Source organism: Aedes aegypti, chromosome 3 (assembly GCF_002204515.2).
Source record: "Aedes aegypti strain LVP_AGWG chromosome 3, AaegL5.0 Primary Assembly, whole genome shotgun sequence".
In the NCBI taxonomy this organism is placed as follows: domain Eukaryota; kingdom Metazoa; phylum Arthropoda; class Insecta; order Diptera; family Culicidae; genus Aedes; species Aedes aegypti.
In genome coordinates this window covers 224,277,893-224,300,192 of record NC_035109.1, presented here as the reverse complement: position 1 = coordinate 224,300,192, position 22,300 = coordinate 224,277,893, and the positions used below count along the sequence as shown (strand labels likewise).

The 22,300-nt window shown below is 41.3% G+C and overlaps 1 protein-coding gene across 5 annotated transcripts in view; it reads right to left on the bottom strand.

The window, feature by feature from the left end:
* Nucleotides 1–22,300, bottom strand: part of LOC5570578 (kinase D-interacting substrate of 220 kDa) — a 116,552-nt gene that overhangs the window by 79,969 nt on the left and 14,283 nt on the right. For 2 of the 5 annotated variants that reach the window (XM_021848567.1, XM_021848568.1), the window contains exon 1: nucleotides 8,931–9,091. The exons of 2 other annotated variants lie outside the window; for them this stretch is intronic. Coding sequence is in view for 1 of the 3 variants with exons in the window: in XM_021848559.1 (XP_021704251.1) it covers nucleotides 20,551–20,712 (162 nt within the window). In the remaining 2 variants the exon portion in view is untranslated. Of the gene's footprint in view, nucleotides 1–8,930; nucleotides 9,092–20,550; nucleotides 20,940–22,300 lie in introns of those variants that run through there. One more of the 5 variants, XM_021848559.1, reaches the window with a different exon arrangement.

Below are 22,300 nucleotides of genomic sequence, written 5' to 3'. Positions count from 1 at the left end.
CATCATCTATTGCATTAAATGAGTAAAACGTGCAAGAAACAACCAAATTATGAGCCTTGATATCTGAATTTTTTCACAAGATTTACCAATACGAGCATCACTGGCTTTGGTATTGTCAAGGTTATCGACTGGCAGTCTCAGTTGAGCTGTCACGTCCTGTCGTAGGTTGTAACAAGATTTATCAAGCTTCATTATTGGCATTACGTTCACCATACGTCTTTCCAACGGTATTACCTCGAATGCCACTACCCCGAAAGCCATTACCCCGAATGGTTCATTACCCCGAACGCCACTACCCCGAATGAGCCATTACCCCGTATAGTTCAGAATTTAGCCTAGTATTTTTTTAGTGGGAAATAAAATTGGATTGAACATGGTTAGTATGTAAGCATCTGTAATGTAAGCTGGCAAGCAACAGTGTGGAAAATCGGACCAAAAATTTTTGTTCCAAAAAATGGAAAAACACATTTTTATCATATCACGCCAAAATTTGTTTGATCCGTGATATAATCGAGAAATTACTAATAATATAATATATAATCGAGAAATTACTGTACTGTGAAAAACAGACTATTTTAAATTAGTTATACTGTTTTAAGAATTATTGATAAGAGATTAGGCAGCACTTTTTTCTCCAGTAGCATTTAAGGGGCTATAATTACGATTAAAATATTTAATTGCCTTTGATCATAGAGTTCTTTTTGTTATATGTAAGTTCAGATCTCGTATAGAGGTGATCAACAGCTGTTATCGGAACGTATTCAGGTAAATAATTTGATTCATTTTCTAAATTAAGCCAAAGAATTCTGCATACCAAAGCGCTTTTTTTTGCCATAACGTTGATGGAATTTTGTGATCATATTTTGATGTCGATGCAGGCATAATCTACCCAGCCTTCTATACTACAGCCCAGAAATTTTGGTCAAATTGGCCATCCAAATGATCCAGATGGCGACCATTCATTGTCGTCACTGCAAATAAAATATGAGCGAGGAAATAATAGCGTAATAAAATAGTGTTTTTGGGAATTTCATAGTTTTGAAATTCATAAGAAATTTTTCCTTCTTTTCAGTATAGGCTGTTCTTTGACCCATATTAAAGTCATAATGCCATAATTTGTTGTGCAAATTTTGGAACATACGCTGAAGTCTCGACAAATGGAAAGTATTAGGCCAGTGGATCAAATCACCTAATGGAAATTTAATTTGCCCCCACCTTTGTTACAATTGTTAGACACAGCAATAGGTTGTTCAAGAGGCTCCGTCCCATTACCCCGAACGCCACTACCCCGAAAGCCGTTACCCCGAATGGGTCACTACTCCGAACGCCACTACCCCGAATGAGCCATTACCCCGAAAATTATGAGATACAGTGTCGTATCTTGTTTTGCGGGCAAAAATGTTGACCATATTTTCGTAGTTCAAGGGATCATTCACAAATTTAATAATGCCAAAACTTGCCATTTTTAAACCTACCCATCCCATCGTAACATTTTTTGTATGGAAATTCTACAAAATTTGTAAGAGGTGTAACATTTTGAGAACAACAACCCACAACATTTTTGCCCCCTCCAGCGTTATGAAGTTTGTGAATGGGCTTCCAATAAAACAATCCTTTTATTGACTGAGAGCTTTCCCTGCCAATTTACCATTCTTCTACATATACCTCTATGCACAGGGATGTCAAGGAAATTTTCAATGCAATAAGATTCATCACCGGAGGAATTAAAACCCATACCCTGAATATGGTCTTGCTGAACAGCTGTGTACTCTCCGGTATTTGAACTGCTGTTGGCGTTCATATTTTAATTTTCATTTTAACAAAGATTTTCCTTTCTTATTAATATAGATTGTGGTATAGCATCACGTTGTTACAATGATTATTCACGTCATAGCTGCAAGCATTTCACCAGAAATTTGCCCTTCTTTCTTAAATAGGCTGTTCTTAAAAATTTTCGTTGGATGGCTAGCTACACTAATATTTTCATAGGGAAAAGCAGAACGGTTGGCTATCATATTGGTCTTTGTGGGTTACATGGAACACCACTTGCAGCGATAATATCAGGGTGGTCTTCTGTTGCCATCGTTTACGAAACAAAATTTTTTAGGAGATCTTAATGCTAAAAGATCTGCATCTAAATAAACTGAGTGAAAAAAGTGGGTAGCAGCGTCCAAAAGAAGAGTTTGATACATCCTAATTTGGTGCATATTATAGCTGTCCTTTTTATAATAAATTCACCCTTCTTTTCGAGATAGGCTGTTCTTTATAGAATTGTAGTGTGGCTGTGAGGATCTCAACAAAATTAGAGGACAAATCCAAACGAAACTTAGTATATAAAATTTATTTGCTGAAAATCTAGCTCCTTTTTTACTTTCTTGTATTTGAAAAATACATTGTTGAGCCAAACTTGTTTAATTCTCATATGGAATGGTACAATTATCTCCCCACCTTCTAATTATAATTAGTCTCAAAATGTTATGCATTCGGGGTAATGGCATTCGGGGTAGTGACCCCTTCGGGGTAGTGGCGTTCGGGGTAACGACCCATTCGGGTAATGGCTTTCGGGATAATGGCATTCGGGGTAGTGGCGTTCGGGGTAGTGCCATAGAGTCTGTTCAAGAACCTCCTGGAAGATCCTGACTTTACATCGGAGCCCAGATAGCCGTAATGGTAAACGCACAACTAGTCAGTAAGATCAAGCTAAGGGTCGTGTTGGAAATTTTCTCGACTTCCTAGGGCATAGAGTATCTTCGTACCTGCCACACGATATACACATGCAAAAATGGTCATCGGCAAAGTAAGCTCTCAGTTAATAACTGTGGAAGTTCTCATAAGAACACTAAGCTGAGTAGCAGGCTCACTAAGCTTAATAGCAGGCTCTGAGTAGGGACGTAACGCCAGAGAGAAGAAGAAGATGAATATTATCCTATTGATCGAAATTCCACGATTATCCATCTCAAAATATTATACTTTCGGGGTAATAGCGTTCGGGTAGTGACCCAGTCAGGGTAGTGGCGTTCGGGGAATGACCCATTCGGGGTAATGGCGTTCGGGATAACGGCATTCGGGGTAGTGGCGTTCGGGGTAGTTTCATAGAGTCGTTTTTTTTATGTTGATTTTCTCTAAACTTTGTTTGTGTCATTTACACCCCTTTGCTTTTAAGCCTATAAATTGTGTTAATTGGACAGTTTCAATTCTTGACACTTTTGACTCAATTCGATTGGGGTTTGTAATAAAAGCTGTCAAGCCCATATTTGCTCGGTGTTCAGACAGACTGGACCAAGTGTTTTTTAATGGTTTCAGAATAAACGTACCCCAGGCATTCGAAATATCAAAATTTTTGCATTATTTGCTGCAGTAACGGGACTTATCTGTTTGATGATACATCAGTATCAAAAGAGCATATGAAAAATAGAATTGATGGGGTTCTAAATGTATCTTAAGAACTCCAATATATCATCTAGTCCGATCTGTCTGAACACCGCCCATTTATCAACAATATGCTCCTCATGCGCAATTCTCTCTTTCTTTCTAAATTTAAAGTTAAAATAAATAAATAGGGAAGGTGTACCGGTATTCGCCATGTACCAGTTATTCGCCACCCGGGATTATATACCATTTTACGACATATATGGTTGCCAATTGTTTTATGTTCGCTAAATTGCTTTAAGATGATACGGAAACATTCTTGGAAACCGTAAAATTTTCTCAGAAAATGAAAGAAAAAAAACATTTTCCTTAAAATGTTTGCTCCTTTGCACCTATTTTTCGCCATGGTGTTAATGATTCGCCACCCTCCATAAGAAATCACCGTACGTGGCGAAATCAGGAATCGAAATTAAAATCGTGGCGAATACTGGTGCAAGTGGTCCAGTATTCGCCAACCCCATTTTTAATACAAAATCAAAGTTTCCAATTAGTTTTTATATTTTCTCTGCTGAGCACGGATTGAAAGCTTTCGTTTAATGTATTCCCAGTAACCAAAGGTCTTTTGATTTATGTTTAAACAATATTTTTCCTTAGGGTGGCCAAAACTGGTACACCTCCCCTAAATGAATAACTGTAATTGAAATGATGAAGTATCATTTTTCACTATCTGAGATCGACCTAAACAAGCTTTGGACAATAATTTAATTTTATTTGCAAATTTATACAATATGGACAATAATAAAAAAATGTTTTAATTCAATCAGGCAAAACGACCCATGGTGCAAAGTAATTGGGAACAATTTATAATCAGGAATTGATAGTATAGGGTGTCCCAGAAAGTATGGGCACGACTTTACCATACTGCCATATCGAGACTAGTGCAGATAAAAATCGGCTTTTCACAGCTTTTGAAATTTGAGCGATTTTTACGCTACCTGCTTGTTAATGGTGTTACATTTCTGGAAGCTCTTCTTATCAGTTTTAATCAAATCGCGTTTTATTTGAGTGACTTTGTAGTGCTGTTGTTAAAATTTGTGCTAGGTTTTGAAGTACAAACAATAAAAATCTAAAAAAAATCATTGCCGATACGATAACACTCCATCGCTTATTTCATTGAAAATTATAAACTTTAGTATATGAAATTAGAATAGAAACAAAAAAAACGATTTCAGCTGTGGTCGATTTTTAAATTGACCCAAGTCCTTGTAAAACCGTTAAAACATGTAAAAAACTTAAATTGTTGTTGCCTATCCAAAAGTATACGAAATTGACATAATTAAATTTGATATGAAATATTTTTATCTAAATTGGTAACAAGCAAAGCTAAATAAAATTTTCAAACAAAAAACTTGTGGAACTTCTTGGATACAATGTACCACACCGAAGGATTTAGATAAAAACATTTATTACTAGTTAAGTTCCAACGAAACACAAAAGTAGGGTCTGTGCTGGCTAGATAAGATGATTTTTAAATTTTAAAACTTCATTGCAAAAAGATATATTTTGTCAAACAAAATTTTCACAGGTAGCATTTAAAATGTCCCAAGGAAAAACACAAAAATATAAAAATATTTATTTGTTAGAAAAAATTTTGTGATTCTTGTTGTTAAAGTCGTGCCCACCCCCCGGGGGTGCATATTACCCCAGATACCCTTACCCTAGGGCCATCTCTAGCCGAGTGGTTAGAGTCCGCGACTACAAAGAAAAGTCATGCTGAAGGTATCTGGGTTCGATTCCCGGCCGGTCCAGAATCTTTTCGTAATGGAAATTTCCTTGACATCCCTGGGCATAGAGTACCTGCCACACGATATACAAATGCGAAAATAGCAACTTCAGCAAAGAACGCTGCTCAAACTATGGAAGTGCTAATTCAGGGCTGCCCAACGTACGGCCCGCGACCTCATTTTATACGGCCCGCGAAGGGTTCGAAGATTCTTCTCATATTTTGCTCGTTGAATATTCTACGAACCCGAAGTTAGAACATCTTAAGCCTATTCAATTTTCAATTTAGTTTCAACCTAATACTCTAGCTTAGTAAATCTTTAAATTGCTTTGTTTTTTAACAAGCAAATTTGAGATTTAAAATTTGAATCAATCAAAATAAAATATCTAGGAAGGTTAAAAAACAAAGCAATTTAAAGATTTACTAAGCTAGAGTATTAGGTTGAAACTAAATTGAAAATTGAATAGGCTTAAGATGTTCTAACTTGACTTACTATGACTTCCTACGACATTCATCTTTAACAGGATTATAAGAAAAGCAGGCTTTTTACATAATCTTGAACAGGATTTTTAAAGAATTCTTGACACGATTTTCAGGGCAGAGTTCTGGACACGAAATTCCTTGACTGAATGGGGCAGGGACATTTCTTCTCAATCGCGTACTGTGATCGAAGAAATGTGGTTTCATTGACCATTTCATGCAAGTAATTTCCCACGTATCCTGATTGGCGATTAATTTTCTTGTCAGCAGCAAATCAGCCTTAACATTCGCAAGATTCTCACAGACTTTTTACCAGGATTCCATAGCTAGGATTTTCAACAGAAACAGAGTACGATTAAACAAAAAAACCTGGGTATTATACTTACAGGATCTAAAATTTCTAGGGTAGATTCTTCTACCCGGACTAGATTATTTAATTTTGAAAGGAACTATCACAACGTCCAGCAGAATGCTTAGCAGCAATTATCTCTTTGTGAATATTTGTGCGTTTTAAAATGCGGCCCGCGACACAATTTTTATTCTGCGAATTGGCCCGCGGTTCAAAAAGGTTGGGTAGGCCTGTGCTAATTGAACACTAAGCTGAGAAGCAGGCTTCGTCCTTGTGAAGGCGTAATGCCATAGAGAATAAGAAGAAGAAGATCTGTCAGGAATTGAGCCGCATTTTTTCACAAAACCCAACAAATAAATTCCAGATAGTTTGTCAAAAATGTATGTGCAGTATACTGCCCATAACTGCATATTTGTAACATTCGACAAAAGTAGGCATTGAGTAAATGGAATACCAAGTGTGCATTTTAGGGCAGTATGGGAGGAAACTAAAATTTCTAAAAATTGCCAGGAACTCAAAAGTGCTTATTTGAGGCTAATATTATGTACAACTCATATCGCATATGCCTATAGTATATACTAGGTGAATTGTCAGAAAATAATTTCATTGCTATCACATAACGAGGCTCATTTATAATATCAATGTGACTGTTATGCGGTTATAATTACCGATGTGACAAAACAACTTGGTATTTTTTTTCGAATTTTCTAGAACAATCTCACAGATTTCAGTAAGTTGATCGAAAGTATTTAATATTTGATGACCCTTCATGGTATTAACTCCATTTTGTCAAAAATGTCAAATGTGACTATTTTGCAGTTATGGGCAGTATAGACCTGAAATATTCCAGAAAGTTAGCAAAGAATCCTTTCCTCTTAAGGCATTTTGATTGATTTAGACACTGATGTAAAAAAAAAGATTTGCATTAGAATAATAAAAACCAGTGAGACATTTCTGGACTAGTATATAAGTTTAAGAAACTGATCTGGATTTATATTTACGTTGATTTATCGTCAGATCACGAAAATAGTGACTTTAGTGACCATTTTTCTGAAAAGTGACTTTAGTGACTTTTTGTTGAAAATAGTGACTTTTTAGTGTACCAGGTCGATAAAAGTCACTCAAAAGTGACTCGCTACCAGGCCTTGCAAAAAAAAAATAATAATAATTTTGACAGAATATTCAATAAGTTATGAATAATAATTGTAACCTACGCACATCATCAAACATTGATAATTGACACATTAACTGAAATTAGTATCAACTTCTCTCTCTCAATGCCACCAAAGCAATGAATCAAGATAAAGGTCTGGGAATAACAAGTATCACTTGATTTTTTTTTTCGAAGCTACACATTAATATTAAATCTCAAGTGTTGGTAAAGTATTTAAAAAATCTTGGTAGCTTCTTGACATTTGAAAATTCCTTGCCTTTTCCTTTTGCAGTTTTTGAATTATTCCACTCGAATCATTGTACTGGCAATGCTTTGCCGTATTCATCTCGGAGCTATCAGAATAGACAACACAAAATACTAGGCAAATTCCAGGTTTTTTTTTTGCAGAATGCTTAAACAATTTTGTATGGATTCATACAGTCATATTTGATTGTAGTTAGATTAGAATTTCGCCAAGAATCCATTAAAAATCTTGGTGACATAGTGATGGATTTTTATTGATTGTTTTTACATAAGGCAGCGTCCATTTATTACGTAACGTTTGGATTGAAATTTTTTCAAATTTTTGTATGAGCTGTAACGTTTCAGCATACTCCCCCCTCCCCATAGAGCGTTACGTAATTTGTGGATGCCGCCTAACTTGTGTCCATTTTTTTTTGGAAATATGTTTATGTTGAAATCGATGATGGGCTCCATCAAATATAACGCAGCGGATTTTTGAAAAATTCTTTTGAAAGGAACTTTTACGATTTCATTGCTAATTTTGTATTGAGTGCATTCAAGATCTTTAACGGAAACATCTTTTTGAAAAGATTAATAAACAACAACATATTTTATAATATTTGTATAACAACTTCAAACACCATTCAATGCCCAATGAATAATATTTCTCTGAAAATCAATATTAAAACATGGAAGTTTATGTTTGATACTATGACCTAATAACACATAGAGATGCTTTATATTGATAAATTAACAATTTAAATTTAAATACTCTTCAAGTGTAATATTATAGGACCCGGGGAATATTTGTAGAAGCTCAAAGAGGGCCGCAACTCTGAAAAGGTTGGGAATACTGCTCACAAACTTTGGTTTCATTCGAAAGCATGCAATACTTTACTTTGTTTAGTCTCTGTAGGAAGGATTACCATGCAGTTTCAAATAATAAAAAATCTTAGTGAAAATTGTCCTTAGTTTATTGCCTGCCAATGAAAGCTCTAAGTTATTATGCGAAGAAGTGCTCATAGACCACTAAGCCGAGAAGCAGCCTTTGTCCCAGTAGGGACGTGATACGAAACAGTTGAAGTACGTGTCATCTGTAAGTGAAGCATCAAACACTTATAATATCATCGGTCTTCTTTGATCTGAACTTGCACATTTTGCGACACACATAGTTCACGGTTATCAGCAATGAACGCTGGAGGTTCAATATTGACACAAGATAGGCTGAGACGTTTCGTCGAACTAGATTATTACTTTCAAGATTCACTTCAGTTTCAACAACTGGGCATCTTCAGGCAACGCAGACCAAAACTAGATTGTAGTTTGGCTTTTCGAGTTATTTTCTACAGCTACCCTTGGAGAAGTATTTGATCTGTTTGACGCTATTATAAGGCCTTTGATAGATTCGCATTTTGCAAAATTGATCTTTTGCACGACTGATATTTCTTCACTAGTGTGTTCCAACAGTCCACGCTGGGGAAGCCCTTATTGAGCAGATTTAATCGCACTGCACCAGAATGTTTTCGATTCCAACACGTTGAATTCAAACTAACCGAAGTGCGTTGGCTACGAGCGACGACCGTTTGTATCTAATCAGGAGCACGACTACCAGCGGTACTAAAACATTAAACGGCACAGTATAGCCTCAGCGCAAGTGACAAATATCTCTCGCGATTCGAATTCGCACACAATGACCAAGCGACATCCCACCCCCACGACATCAACAATAGACTACGGCTGTGATTAAAGACATTTTATGATTAGAATTGTATATCTGCAAGTAAATGGACCAATAATGCCTACTATCTAAAATTATCAACGCAAGTTTTCACACTGTGTGCCCCGACGTAGTAACTAACAAATGGGAATCGCTGATGAGTACCGTAGGCACTAGTAATTGTTTGCGGTAGTCTATCAACCGCCAGTCGTCATAATGCATTGGCACTGTGGTGGGTGTAGCCCACTATGGGTGATCAGGTGGCCAAAATCGAAAGAAAAATGATTTGTTCTGAGAAGAGAAGTTTTTCATACGCAAATGAAGATTTTTTGCATCCTTGAGGTAAATCAGGTAAGTCAGATGTAAAACTTTGAAGTGTAAGATTTGACAGATAATTTTGGATTATTCTATCAATATACGTCGGATTTTTTTTATTTTACAATCAAACCTTCATGCCAAACACTGCCGAATGCTTTTTCTATGTCTAGAAGAGCAAGACCAGTAGAAGAGCCTTCAAATTTGTTGTAACAAATCAAATTAAAAAAAAGTTGGTGAGTGGTCGAATGTCCATGTAGGAATCCGAACTGTTCATTGGCAAAAATTGAATTTTCGTTGATGTGTACCAACATTCTGTTCAAAATGACTTTTTTAAAAAATTTACTTATGGAGGAAAGCAAGATGACTAGATGATAGCTAGAAGCTCCTACAAGATTTTTGACCGGCCTTAAAATTGATACAACCTTAGCATTTTTCCATTTGTCAGAAAAATATACCAACAGAAAACATTCGTTTAATACTAAGAATCAGGGTTCTGAATTTTCGTATCAATGATGCGAAATCTACGATTTTTCGCACGTAAGGAGAATGCTTTTTTCGCTTCCTCACGTGAACATTTTTTATCGCTCACACTAATTTTCCCTGGAGCTACGATGGTGGATAACCGAAAATCACTCCACTCCGGGGATAATATATTTTTCACTCCATCATATTTTCGCTCACTAACTGCTCCCGAGAATTATCACTATGTGGATAAACAAAAACTAATGCCGGCGACGGGATTCGAACCTAGAACATTGCTAAAAACAACCGCGATGCGTGCACGCTAACCATACTACCACGCCAACTTGACGAAAGGAGTGGTTAATTTGGTGCATAAAAGCAACTGACGATGCATACAGCAAAAGTTCTCCATGGATCGGAGAAAGAGAAAACAAACATATCACAGCTGCGGAAATGTGCAATTATCTATTTTCGCTTTGTTTTGTGGACGGATAAAATCGCAATGCAGCTAATCGCTGAAAATTGCTGTGAGGCATAAATCAATTATCGTGAGAGTGAGTGAGAATTCGGAACCCTGCTAAGAATGATAAGCTCTGGAAGTTTCTTGATGAGGATGTAAAAATTCCATCATCGCCAGGGATTTGCATATTTTTTATTGTTCAATAATAGTTCTCTTCCAAACCAGTGCATCATTAATAACAACTCATACATATGACATGTATTCAATATAGTTTTGGCCGCCAGACTCAATAGAAGCAGCCCATAGTGTAACGCTACGATCGAATCCGTAGTGTGAGTACGCAGTAAACCACGGTGCTGTCAAGCAGTTATCATCGAGTGCAAATCATCTGTCCATCTCGCAACAAGGCCAATTAAGCTTTGAGTCATAAAGTATTTTCACCTAGGCGCACCAAGATGGAACACTGCAGGGTCGAACCGGAATTGTACGCTTAATCAGAACATTACTTTAATAATTCTGCATTATTCAAGCAATTTTGAGAAAAAAATCAACTTCATAACTCGGAAGAATGATAACCGCGAGTTGTTCTTCAGTCGGCAGCTTCGGTCAGTATCGGATGCTTCATCATTTGTTCAGTCCGTATAAATTATTGAACGATAAGAAAATGATTAAGCTTTCAGCGGCGATAATGTATCTGGTGTTTTATAGCCTTGTAAATTGTTCAATGATTGTCAGATCGGACAGCTGATGTATCCGTGTGGGATATGTTCCTATATTTTATGCCATAACGATTGTAGAGAAATGTTGCATTTTCCAAATGTATTAGATAATAAAGTGATGTTTGGTTTTAACCAACTTAATTTAATAGCAAATTTTGTTGATCATTAATTTCCCCGTGTATTAGCTATCTTATTACAAATACGATTTGCACTCAATAGCTATGCAATTCAATCTAAAAATATCTTTATTCTGTACATTGCTGCATTGAGAAATTGTCAATAGTTTACGAAATATTCGTAGCAATATCAAGCAAAAATTTCAAAATGGTGTAATTTCAACGATACCATATAGTCGTCGCGGTAAACGCGCAGCTTTGCAGCAAGACTATACTGAGGTTTGAGGGTTTGAATCCCGACGGTCGAGAATCTTTTCGTAACCGAAATTTTCTCGTGCTTGCCACACGATATACACGTGCAAAAATAAAAGATCGTTTGGCCAAGAAAACTCTCAGCTTAAACTGTGGTTTCTTTGTGCGATCAAAGAAACACTAAGCTGAGAAGGAAGTTTTGTCCCAGTTAGGACAAAGCAAAAATAAGAAGAAGAACTTTAAAATTCAAACTAAACTATCAAAACCCGAACACGATTATTTATGGCTTAGTACTTTCGGAAACTATAATTGAAATTTTATTAAATTTGACGCGTTGCAATAAGTAATAATATCGTACTTGTTTGTTTACGAACAAAACAATTAGACCACATCAGCAGAACATTTGTTTGTAGGGCTGGTATCAGCCAAACAGCAAAATAATAGTGACTAAAAAGTGACTTTAAAACTACAAGCAAATGATTTGGTCTGTCAGTAATCCGTCTTGTTTTTTAATCGGAATTTAATTAAGTGGCTGAATCGAAAAACGTAGTTTGAATGAAAATAAATCGTAGCCACCGGCACCGGGGCCTTCCTTAGCCGAGTGATTAGAGTCCGCGGCTACAAAGCAAAGCCATGCTGAAGGTGTCTGGGTTCGATTCTCGGTCGGTCCAGGATCTTTTTGTAATGGAAATTTCCTTGACTTCCCTAGGCATAAATTATCATCGTACCTGCCACACGATATACGAATGCGAAAATGGCAACTCTGGCAAAGAAAGCTCTCAGTTAATGACTGTGGAAGTGCTCATAAGAACACTGTCTCAGTGAGGAGGTCAATGCCAAGAAGAGAGAGAAATCGGAGCCACACATCAAATCCTCAAGAGCACAAATTAAGAAAACGAGATTGCCGTTCAAACTGAAAACATGATCGATTATTCACTAGCTGGCGATGACAAATCAATCAAAATATCAGCTGATATGGCCATTCGTAGCACCTACTTCCAGCACAACCTTCCATACCGATACATCTGGAGATCACCACAGCAGACAGAATCACAAATCGACCACGTTCTGATGGACGGCCCTTCTCTCACGACGTCAGCACATATCGTGGCGCTAACATTGACTATGACCACTATCTGGTGATGGTTAAACTGCGCCCAAAACTCTCCGTCATCAACAACGTACGGTACCGACGGCCGCCCCGGTGTGACCTACAGCGCCTTAAGCAACCGGATATCGCAAGCCCCTCTTGAGGACTGCTGGAGAACAGTGAAAACAGCCATCATGCATCGTTGCTGAGAGCAACGTCGGGTACGTGGGACGGAGTCGACCAAACGATTAGTTCGACGAGCTGGAGGAGAAGAAACAGCGCTGACAGTCATGCTGCAGCAAGGGACCCGGAGACGGAGTGCGAGGAGATGGAACAGCTGTGCCGGTCTCAAGAAACACACAAGTTCTATCAAAAGCTCAACGCATCCCGCAACGGCTTCGTGCCGCGAGCCGAGATGTGCAGGTATAAGGATGGGAGCATTTTGACCGACGAGCATGTGGTGATCGAAAGGTGGAAGCAGCACTTCGACGACCATCTGAATGGCGCTAAGAGCACAAGCAATGAAGGTCAGGACAACGGGGGAAATGCCTTCGTCGGTACTGCGGAGGATGGAAACCAATAAGCCTCCACTTTGAGGGAGGTTAAGGATGCCATTCACTAGCTCAAGAACAATAAAGCTGCTAGGAACCCAGACAACCAGAAATCGCATGAAAGTTCACGTTAAAACTCTTTAATTCATACTAATTACATCAAACGCGCAAAACACCGTGGATAAACTCGTCAAATTGATGAGTTTCCTCGCATAAAACACTTTTTTATGAGTTCATTTGTACATTTTGTTTCGTCCCTACAATTGTACAAAGTAAGTCGAATCAACCCGTAGCAGCTGTCAAATCAACATTTGTTATCATAAGTAAAGTCGCATAAGATAACAGGTTAGTTCGGGAGAATATGTATACACTCGCATTGTATGTTATAAATCATCACATAATATATGCACGCATATCGCCTCCACTTTTGTACGTAGAAGGCCTTTTCGCCACATCTTATAAGTGAAATTTTGCACGTACAAAGCCTCCAGGTGATTTCGTTATGCGTACATTTTGGTTGTCTGGGAAGGATGGTATCTGAGCTGAACTCATACAGATGGGCCCGGAGAGGCTGACTATTTGTCTGCACCGGCTGATAGGCACAATTCGGGAAACGGAATAGCTACCGGAGGAGTGGAAGGAAGGGTTAATATGTCCCATTTACAAAAAAGGCGACAAGTTAGATTGTAAGAACCTTCGAGCGATCACTATTCTAAATGCGGCCTACAAAGTATTATGCCAGATCATCTTCCGTCGTCTGTCACCTAAAGTAAACGAGTTCGTGGGAAGTTGTCAAGCCGGCTTCGTTGACGGTCAATCGACAACGGACCAGATCTTTACTGTATGACAAATCCTCCAAAAATGTCGTGAATACCAGGTCCCAACCCATTACCTTTTCATCGATTTTAAGGCGGCATACGATAGTATCGACCGCGTAGAGCTATGGAAAATCATGGACGAAAACAGCTTTCACGGGAAGCTCACAAGAGCGATAAGAGCGACGATGGAAGGTGTGCAAAATTGTGTGAAGGTTTCAGGCGAACATTCCAGTTCGTTTGGATCCCGCCGGGGACTACGAGATGGTGATGGACCATCGTGTCTGTTGTTCAATATTGCACTAGAAGGTGTTATGCGGTTTGGCGCGGTAAATGGCTGGGCATGGCGTACCATTGGTACCTCGCGTACCTGCAGGAATAAAATAGACCCCTTTGTGCGGTCCTTAGCCTCTTGCCCAGCAACTCCTATCCCTACCTCCTCGTGGTACTGGCCGGGGTACGAGTAACCTTGGGGAAGATCGGGCAACCAACCCCCGGTGGGAACTTTGGTCGTATGCTGACAGGGAAGGGGGGGTTTGCTTTTGCAAACCTGGAGCGTCTGTACTCCACGTTTGGAGCGGCTCACAACAGCGTCTGTTCCCCATGTCAGGGGCGGCTGATCATCGTCCGAGTGCCAGAGAAGGACTCTAAGCTAAACTGCGCACTATGGCCCTCTGAACATTTAGGGGGAATGGTCCTCCGGAAATCTAGGGGGTTGGTGTCAGGCCCTGCAAGCCAACCGTAAAAACACATCAGCACAGGAACGTCAACGAGAGAATACGGACCGGAACAATCGGCAAAGACCACAGCGACGAAAATGGACTAGCGATTGGAAACTCGGTACGTGGAACTGCAAATCTCTCAACTTCATTGGAAGTACTCGCATACTCTCCGATGTACTGAAGACCCGCGGTTTCGACATCGTAGCGCTGCAGGAGGTGTGCTGGACAGGAGCATTGGTGCGAACGTTTAGAGGTAATCATACCATCTATCAGAGCTGCGGCAACACACGCGAGCTGGGAACAGCTTTCATAGTGATGGGTGATATGCAAAGGCGCGTGATCGGGTGGTGGCCGATCAATGAACGAATGTGCAAGTTAAGAATCAAAGGCCGATTCTTTAACTTCAGCATAATCAACGTGCATAGCCCACACTCCGGAAGCACTGATGATGACAAGGACGCATTTTACGCGCAGCTCGAACGCGAGTACGACCGCTGCCCAAGCCACGACGTCAAGATCATCATAGGAGATTTGAACGCTCAGGTTGGCCAGGAGGAGGAGTTCAGACCGACGATTGGAAAGTTCAGCGCCCACCGGCTGACGAACGAGAACGGCCTACGACTGATAGATTTTGCCGCCTCCAAGAACATGGCCATTCGTAGCACCTATTTCCAGCACAGCCTCCCGTATCGGTACACCTGGAGATCACCTCAGCAGACGGAATCGCAAATCGACCACGTTTTGATCGATGGACGGCACTTCTCCGACATAACCGACGTCAGAACCTATCGTGGCGCCAACATTGACTCCGACCACTACCTGGTGATGGTGAAACTGCGCCCAAAACTATCCGTCATCAACAATGTACGGTACCGACGCCCGCCCCTGTACAATCTCGAGCGGCTGAAACAACCGGATGTCGCCAATGCGTACGCGCAGCATCTTGAGGCAGCGTTGCCAGATGAGGGCGAGCTCGATAGGGCCCCTCTTGAGGACTGCTGGAAGACAGTCAAAGCAGCCATTAACGACGCTGCCGAAAGCGTTGTCGGATATGTGGAACGGAGCTCAAGAAACGATTGGTTCGACGAGGAGTGCCAGGAGGTTTTAGAGGAGAAGAATGCAGCGCGGGGGTCGTGGGTTCGAGTCCCGCTGGTCGAGGATCTTTTCGTAAAGGAAATTTTCTCGATTCCCAGGGCATAGAGTATCTCCGTACCTGCCACACGATATACACATGCAAAAATGGTCAATCGGCAAAGAAAGCTCTCTGTTAACAACTGTGGAAGTGCTCATAAGAACACTAATCTGAGAAGCAGGCTTTGTCCCAGTTGGGACGTAACGCCAGAATGAATGAATGAATGAAATGCAGCGCGGGCTGCAATGCTGCAGCATGGTACGCGGCAAAACGTGGAACGATACAGACTGAAGCGGAAACAGCAAACCCGCCTATTCCGGGACAAAAAGCGCCGCCTGGAAGAGGTGGAATGCCAAGAGATGGAGTTGCTGTACCGTTCTCAAGAAACGCGGAAGTTCTATCAGAAGCTCAACACATCCCGCAAAGGCTTCGTGCCGCGAGCTGAGATGTGCCGGGATAAGGATGGGAGCATCTTGACGAACGGACGCGAGGTGATCGAAAGGTGGAAGCAGCACTACGATGAACACCTGAATGGCGCAGAGAACACAGGCACAGAAGGTCAGGACAGCGAAGGTGATGGCTACGTCAGCACAGCGGACAGCGGAAATCAACCAGCTCCCACGATGGGGGAAGTTAAGGATGCCATTCAACAGCTCAAGAACAACAAAGCCGCTGGCAAGGATGGTATCGGAGCCGAACTTATCAAGATGGGCCCGGACAGGTTGGCCGCTTGTCTGCATCGGTTGATAGTCAGAATCTGGGAAACGGAACAGCTACCGGAGGAGTGGAAGCAAGGCGTTATATGCCCTATCTACAAAAGGGCGACAAACTGGAGTGTGAAAATTATCGTGCAATCACCATCCTAAACGCCGCCTATAAAGTGCTATCCCAGATTCTCTTCCGTCGTCTATCACCTATAGCAAACGAGTTCGTGGGAAGTTATCAAGCAGGTTTCATCGACGGCCGCTCGACAACGGACCAGATCTTTTCCGTGCGGCAAATCCTCCAGAAATGCCGTGAGTACCAGGTCCCTACGCACCATTTGTTCATCGATTTCAAGGCGGCATACGATAGTATCGACCGCATAGAGCTATGGAAAATCATGGACGAGAACAGCTTTCCCGGGAAGCTCACAAGATTGATCAGAGCAACGATGGACGGTGTGCAAAACTGCGTGAAGATCTCGGGCGAACACTCCAGTTCGTTCGAGTCTCGGCGGGGACTACGACAGGGCGACGGACTTTCGTGCCTGTTGTTCAATATTGCGCTTGAAGGTGTCATGCGGAGAGCCAGACTTAACAGTCGAGGCACGATTTTCACGAGATCCGGACAATTTGTTTGCTTCGCGGACGACATGGAGCAAGGCGTTATATGCCCTATCTACAAAAGGGCGACAAACTGGAGTGTGAAAATTATCGTGCAATCACCATCCTAAACGCCGCCTATAAAGTGCTATCCCAGATTCTCTTCCGTCGTCTATCACCTATAGCAAACGAGTTCGTGGGAAGTTATCAAGCAGGTTTCATCGACGGCCGCTCGACAACGGACCAGATCTTTTCCGTGCGGCAAATCCTCCAGAAATGCCGTGAGTACCAGGTCCCTACGCACCATTTGTTCATCGATTTCAAGGCGGCATACGATAGTATCGACCGCATAGAGCTATGGAAAATCATGGACGAGAACAGCTTTATGGGGCCCAGATAGCCGTAGCGGTAAACGCGCAGCTATTCAGCAAGACCAAGCTGAGGGTCGTGGGTTCGAATCCCACCGGTCGAGGATCTTTTCGGGTTGGAAATTTTCTCGACTTCCCAGGGCATAGAGTATCATCGTACCTGCCACACGATATTACGCATGCAAAAATGGTCATTGGCATGGTAAGCTCTCAGTTAATAACTGTGGAAGTGCTCATAAGAACACTAAGCTGAGAAGCAGGCTCTGTCCCAGTAGGGACGTAACGCCAGAAAGAAGAAGAAGAACAGCTTTCCCGGGAAGCTCACAAGATTGATCAGAGCAACGATGGACGGTGTGCAAAACTGCGTGAAGATCTCGGGCGAACACTCCAGTTCGTTCGAGTCTCGGCGGGGACTACGACAGGGCGACGGACTTTCGTGCCTGTTGTTCAATATTGCGCTTGAAGGTGTCATGCGGAGAGCCAGACTTAACAGTCGAGGCACGATTTTCACGAGATCCGGACAATTTGTTTGCTTCGCGGACGACATGGATATTATTGGGAGAAAATTTGAAACGGTGGCAGATTTGTTCACCCGCCTGAAACGCGAAGCAACAAGAGTCGGGCTAATGGTGAATGCGTCGAAAACAAAGTACATGCTGGTTGGCGGAACTGAGCGCGACAGGGCCCGCCTAGGAAGCAGTGTTACGATAGACGGAGATACCTTCGAGGTGGTGGACGAGTTCGTCTACCTCGGATCCTTGTTGACGGCTGACAACAATGTTAGTCGGGAAATACGAAGGCGCATCATCAGCGGAAGTCGTGCCTACTATGGGCTCCAGAAGAAACTGCGGTCACGAAAGATTCACCCCCGCACCAAATGCACGATGTACAAAACGCTCATAAGACCGGTAGTCCTCTATGGGCATGAGGCGTGGACTATGCTCGAGGAGGACTTGCAAGCTCTTGGGGTTTTCGAACGCCGAGTGCTAAGGACGATTTTCGGCGGCGTGCAGGAGAACGGCGTGTGGCGGCGAAGAATGAACCACGAGCTCGCTCAACTCTACGGCGAACCCAGTATCGTGAAGGTAGCTAAAGCTGGAAGGATACGCTGGGCAGGGCATGTTGCAAGAATGCCGGACAACAGCCCTGTAAAGATGGTGTTCGCCACGAATTCGGTCGGAACAAGAAGGCGTGGGGCGCAGCGAGCTAGGTGGATGGACCAGGTACACCAGGACCTGGAGAGCGTGGGCCACAGTCGAGGATGGAGAGAAGCGGCCATGAACCGAGGGAATTGGCGAAAAATTGTTGGCGAGGCTTTATCAAGATAATTGATGTAAAGCCAAATAAGTAAGTAAGTGTTATGCGGAGAGCCGGGCTTAACAGCCGGGGTACGATTTTTACGAGATCCAGTCAATTTGTTTGCTTCGCGGATGATATGGACATTTCAGATGAACATTTGAAAAGGTGGCAGACCTGTACACCTGAAATGCCTGAAATGCGAGGCAGCAAAAGTTGGACTGGTGGTGAATGCGTCCAAGATAAAGTACATGCTAGTTGGTGGGGCCGAACGCGACGAGGTTCGCCTAGGTAGCAGTGTTACGATTGACGTATCCCCGTTCGAGGTGGTCGACGAGTATGTCTGATAATAACGTTAGCCGTAAAACACGGAGGCGCATCATCAGTGGAAGTCGGGCCTACTATGGCCTCCACAAGAAGCTGCGGTCAAAAAAGATTCACACCCGCACCAAATGTACCATGTACAAAATGCTCATAAGGCCGGTAGTCCTCTACGGGCATGAAACGTGAACGATGCTCGAGGAGGACCTGCAAGCACTTGGAGTCTTCGAACGTCGGGTGCTTAGGACGATCTTCGGCGGTGTGCAGGAGAATGGTGTGTGGCGGCGAAGGATGAACCACGAGCTCGCCCAACTCTACGGCGAACCCAGTATCCAGAAGATGGCCAAAGCTGGGATACCATCGGCAGGGCATGTTGCAAGAATGCGGGACAACAACCCTGCAAAGATAGTGTTCGCTTTGGATCCGGTTGGTTCAAGAAGACGTGGAGCGCAGTGTGCTAGGTGGGCGGATCAACTGCGTATTGATTTGGCAAGCGTGAGACAGTACCGAGGATGGAGAGATACGGCCACGAACCGAGTGTTGTGGCGTGAAATTGTTGATTCAGTGTTATCTGTTTAGATGTTAACTAAATAAATGAAAAATGAATGCGTATAAAACAGCAAGTTTTTTCGTCATTTGAAACCAAAGTTTTTGAAACATTTGGTATTTCTGATGAAACACGGCTTGGTAAATACACTTTTATAACTGCCTTTTTGCCTTTTCGATGCACTGGGCCGCAATTTAATTTGCTTCAAAATGACTTGCGGAAATTGACTCGCAATAAGTCATTTTTTTGTATTGGTGACTTTAATGTCTGTTAAGGCTTAATAGGTACTTTAAAGCACTAAACTTAGACATCACTCGCATAAAATAATTTATGAACCTGTCTTATTATGGTCTCCAACATGCAAGTCTCTTGCATGAAGTTGGCTGAAATCGTCAAATGCGGCATTTTTTTTAAACAGAAAATGTCTCAAAAACTAGACGCGCTATAATATTTTTGAAAACGGCAATGAGTTTAGCAATCCTGTATCAAGTAAACAACGGTATTTTGATGCTTGAAACAAGAAATGTGTTCGGTAGTGTTATATGTGAAAGTATTTGATTACCTCTAAAAACTGATTCGAGCGTGTGCTAGAATAAGGGCTTAAGTCGCATGATCGGGTTTTCCTTCATCGATCCTTCCTTCTGTAAATAAAGGCTCAAGATCTTGCGTCTCGAGGTGGAAAAATGCTAACTAACTTACATCTTGTCACCTTTATGCACAGAAGAGAGGATCGATGACGAGAAATCGATCATGCGAATTACGCCCTTATTCTAGCACACGCTTGAATTATCTAAATAAAATCAAAAGCTTAGATTTGGAATTGGTTCAATTTTTGAAAAAAAATATAGTGAATGTTCTTGGAATACCTATTTATAATTTATTGACATTAATGTAGCTGATTATCAGTTATTACATCACACCTGTGATTCTCCCCGCCTTAACAAGCGCACCCCTTTTTACGGTACACCGATATTGTATCGTACCTGTGTTGATGACGAAGTAGATGTTCTCAGTAGAGAGTTCCGCACATATGACATGAAGCTGCCGTACGAATGATTTCGCTGCATGTTGGAACTACTGGACGGCTGAGTTAAGGGGGACAATTCGGACAAGGTCCGGTCCTTTATAAAAGGACGGTTTGCCATCGTTGATATTGGTATCCACTATGATCGACACTTGACGAATTTCATCACAAATAGCTTTGATTCAATTGAACCTACGTTAACACTTCCGAAAGGTCAAATTAATAAACTGTTATGACTAAATATCACTGTCTAAAATGAGTAAAAAAAAAAACACCAAAACAAATAACGCAAATCACGAACGGACAAATCCTGAATGCTGTGCGCTCGAGTAAAATGAATCGGTCAGACTAGAGCAGAAGCTATCAGCAGGGAAAAAAGCTACTGAAATCCTGATCTTGATGCATCCATCACAACTCGTTCCCTCTCTATCCCACCTACTGTCCTCGAGGTTTTCGTGGTCTGATGAGTACATGGAGTAAGTAGTTCGGAAACGGGGACTTATCAGCTCCTGCTGTACAAATCTACGCTATTATAAACAAAAGTTCATGGTTTGGCTAGCGCCCCACACACAGTTAGAGGTGCACAGCAGCACATGTAGAATGTCGTTTGTTTAATGTTTTTTTTTTCGAACAAAAACGGAGATAGAGCATGTCTAGTGGCTGCGAATATTTACATGCCATATTGTTGCTGTATTTATATTGTGATTAAAGCAAAATGAAATGAACGCTTTCCTTCTTTTAAGCCAGCCGAGCCAATGATGTGTCGGAGGGATCGGAGTAACTCATCCACTCAGCTGTTTTACGAGCAGATAAATTTCATATGAAGGAAAGGTGGAAATGCTAATGCTTGTAGTGGTAATAGTTTTAACAGGTCACAGTAGAAACGAGTGATAAGATTGATATAGGGGATTGCAACCGGATAATGAGTGTAAGAACATGCCGTTGAATTTAGAGTACTTTTTTGGGCAAAGGCTCGATATACCAGTAGTATGCCGTAAAAATAGAGAATGTTTTTAGTTTATCAGCCACTAAACGTAAGTAAAGGTAAGAGCAGTCTGTCAAAACAAAATTGCAGCATGATAATGAACCTCAAGGCATCGAAGCATTATAACCGACAAAAAAGACAATCATTGACGAATTACCCACCGACCACGCAAACCTGATAATAAATCTTCGAACTGTTTAGTGCTCGAGTTTAGTACTATACCATTTAATTCCACTAGAGTTTGTATCCTCTGACAGATATATTTATAGACTAAGTAATTCAAGTCTAGTACACGACACTGAAAATGGCCTTACAATTGAGGTCGAAATACACGTATCTGTCAAAGGATACAAATTCTAGTAGAATTGAATGGTACAGTACTAAATTCGGTTTTTCATCTGCTTCCACGCACACCTGTTTTTTTTTAATGGCGAATCCCGACCAACCGTGCTTTGAACAATTAGGTTGAGTGTAATGAAAGTTTGTTTAATCTCACTAACAGACGATTTAAATTCGCCTGTAAACATTTTGATTTGTCGCTCAAAAAGTGATATCTTGCTAACAAAATGATAATAACACATTAAATAAACCTAATCAAACAAAGATGATGATGTTGCCTAATACAGACTACCTAGATATACAAAAAAAAGTGATATTTAAATTGATACTAACAAAGAACGTAAACAAAATCGTGCTTGACACACTTCTTTTTTTTTCGCACAAA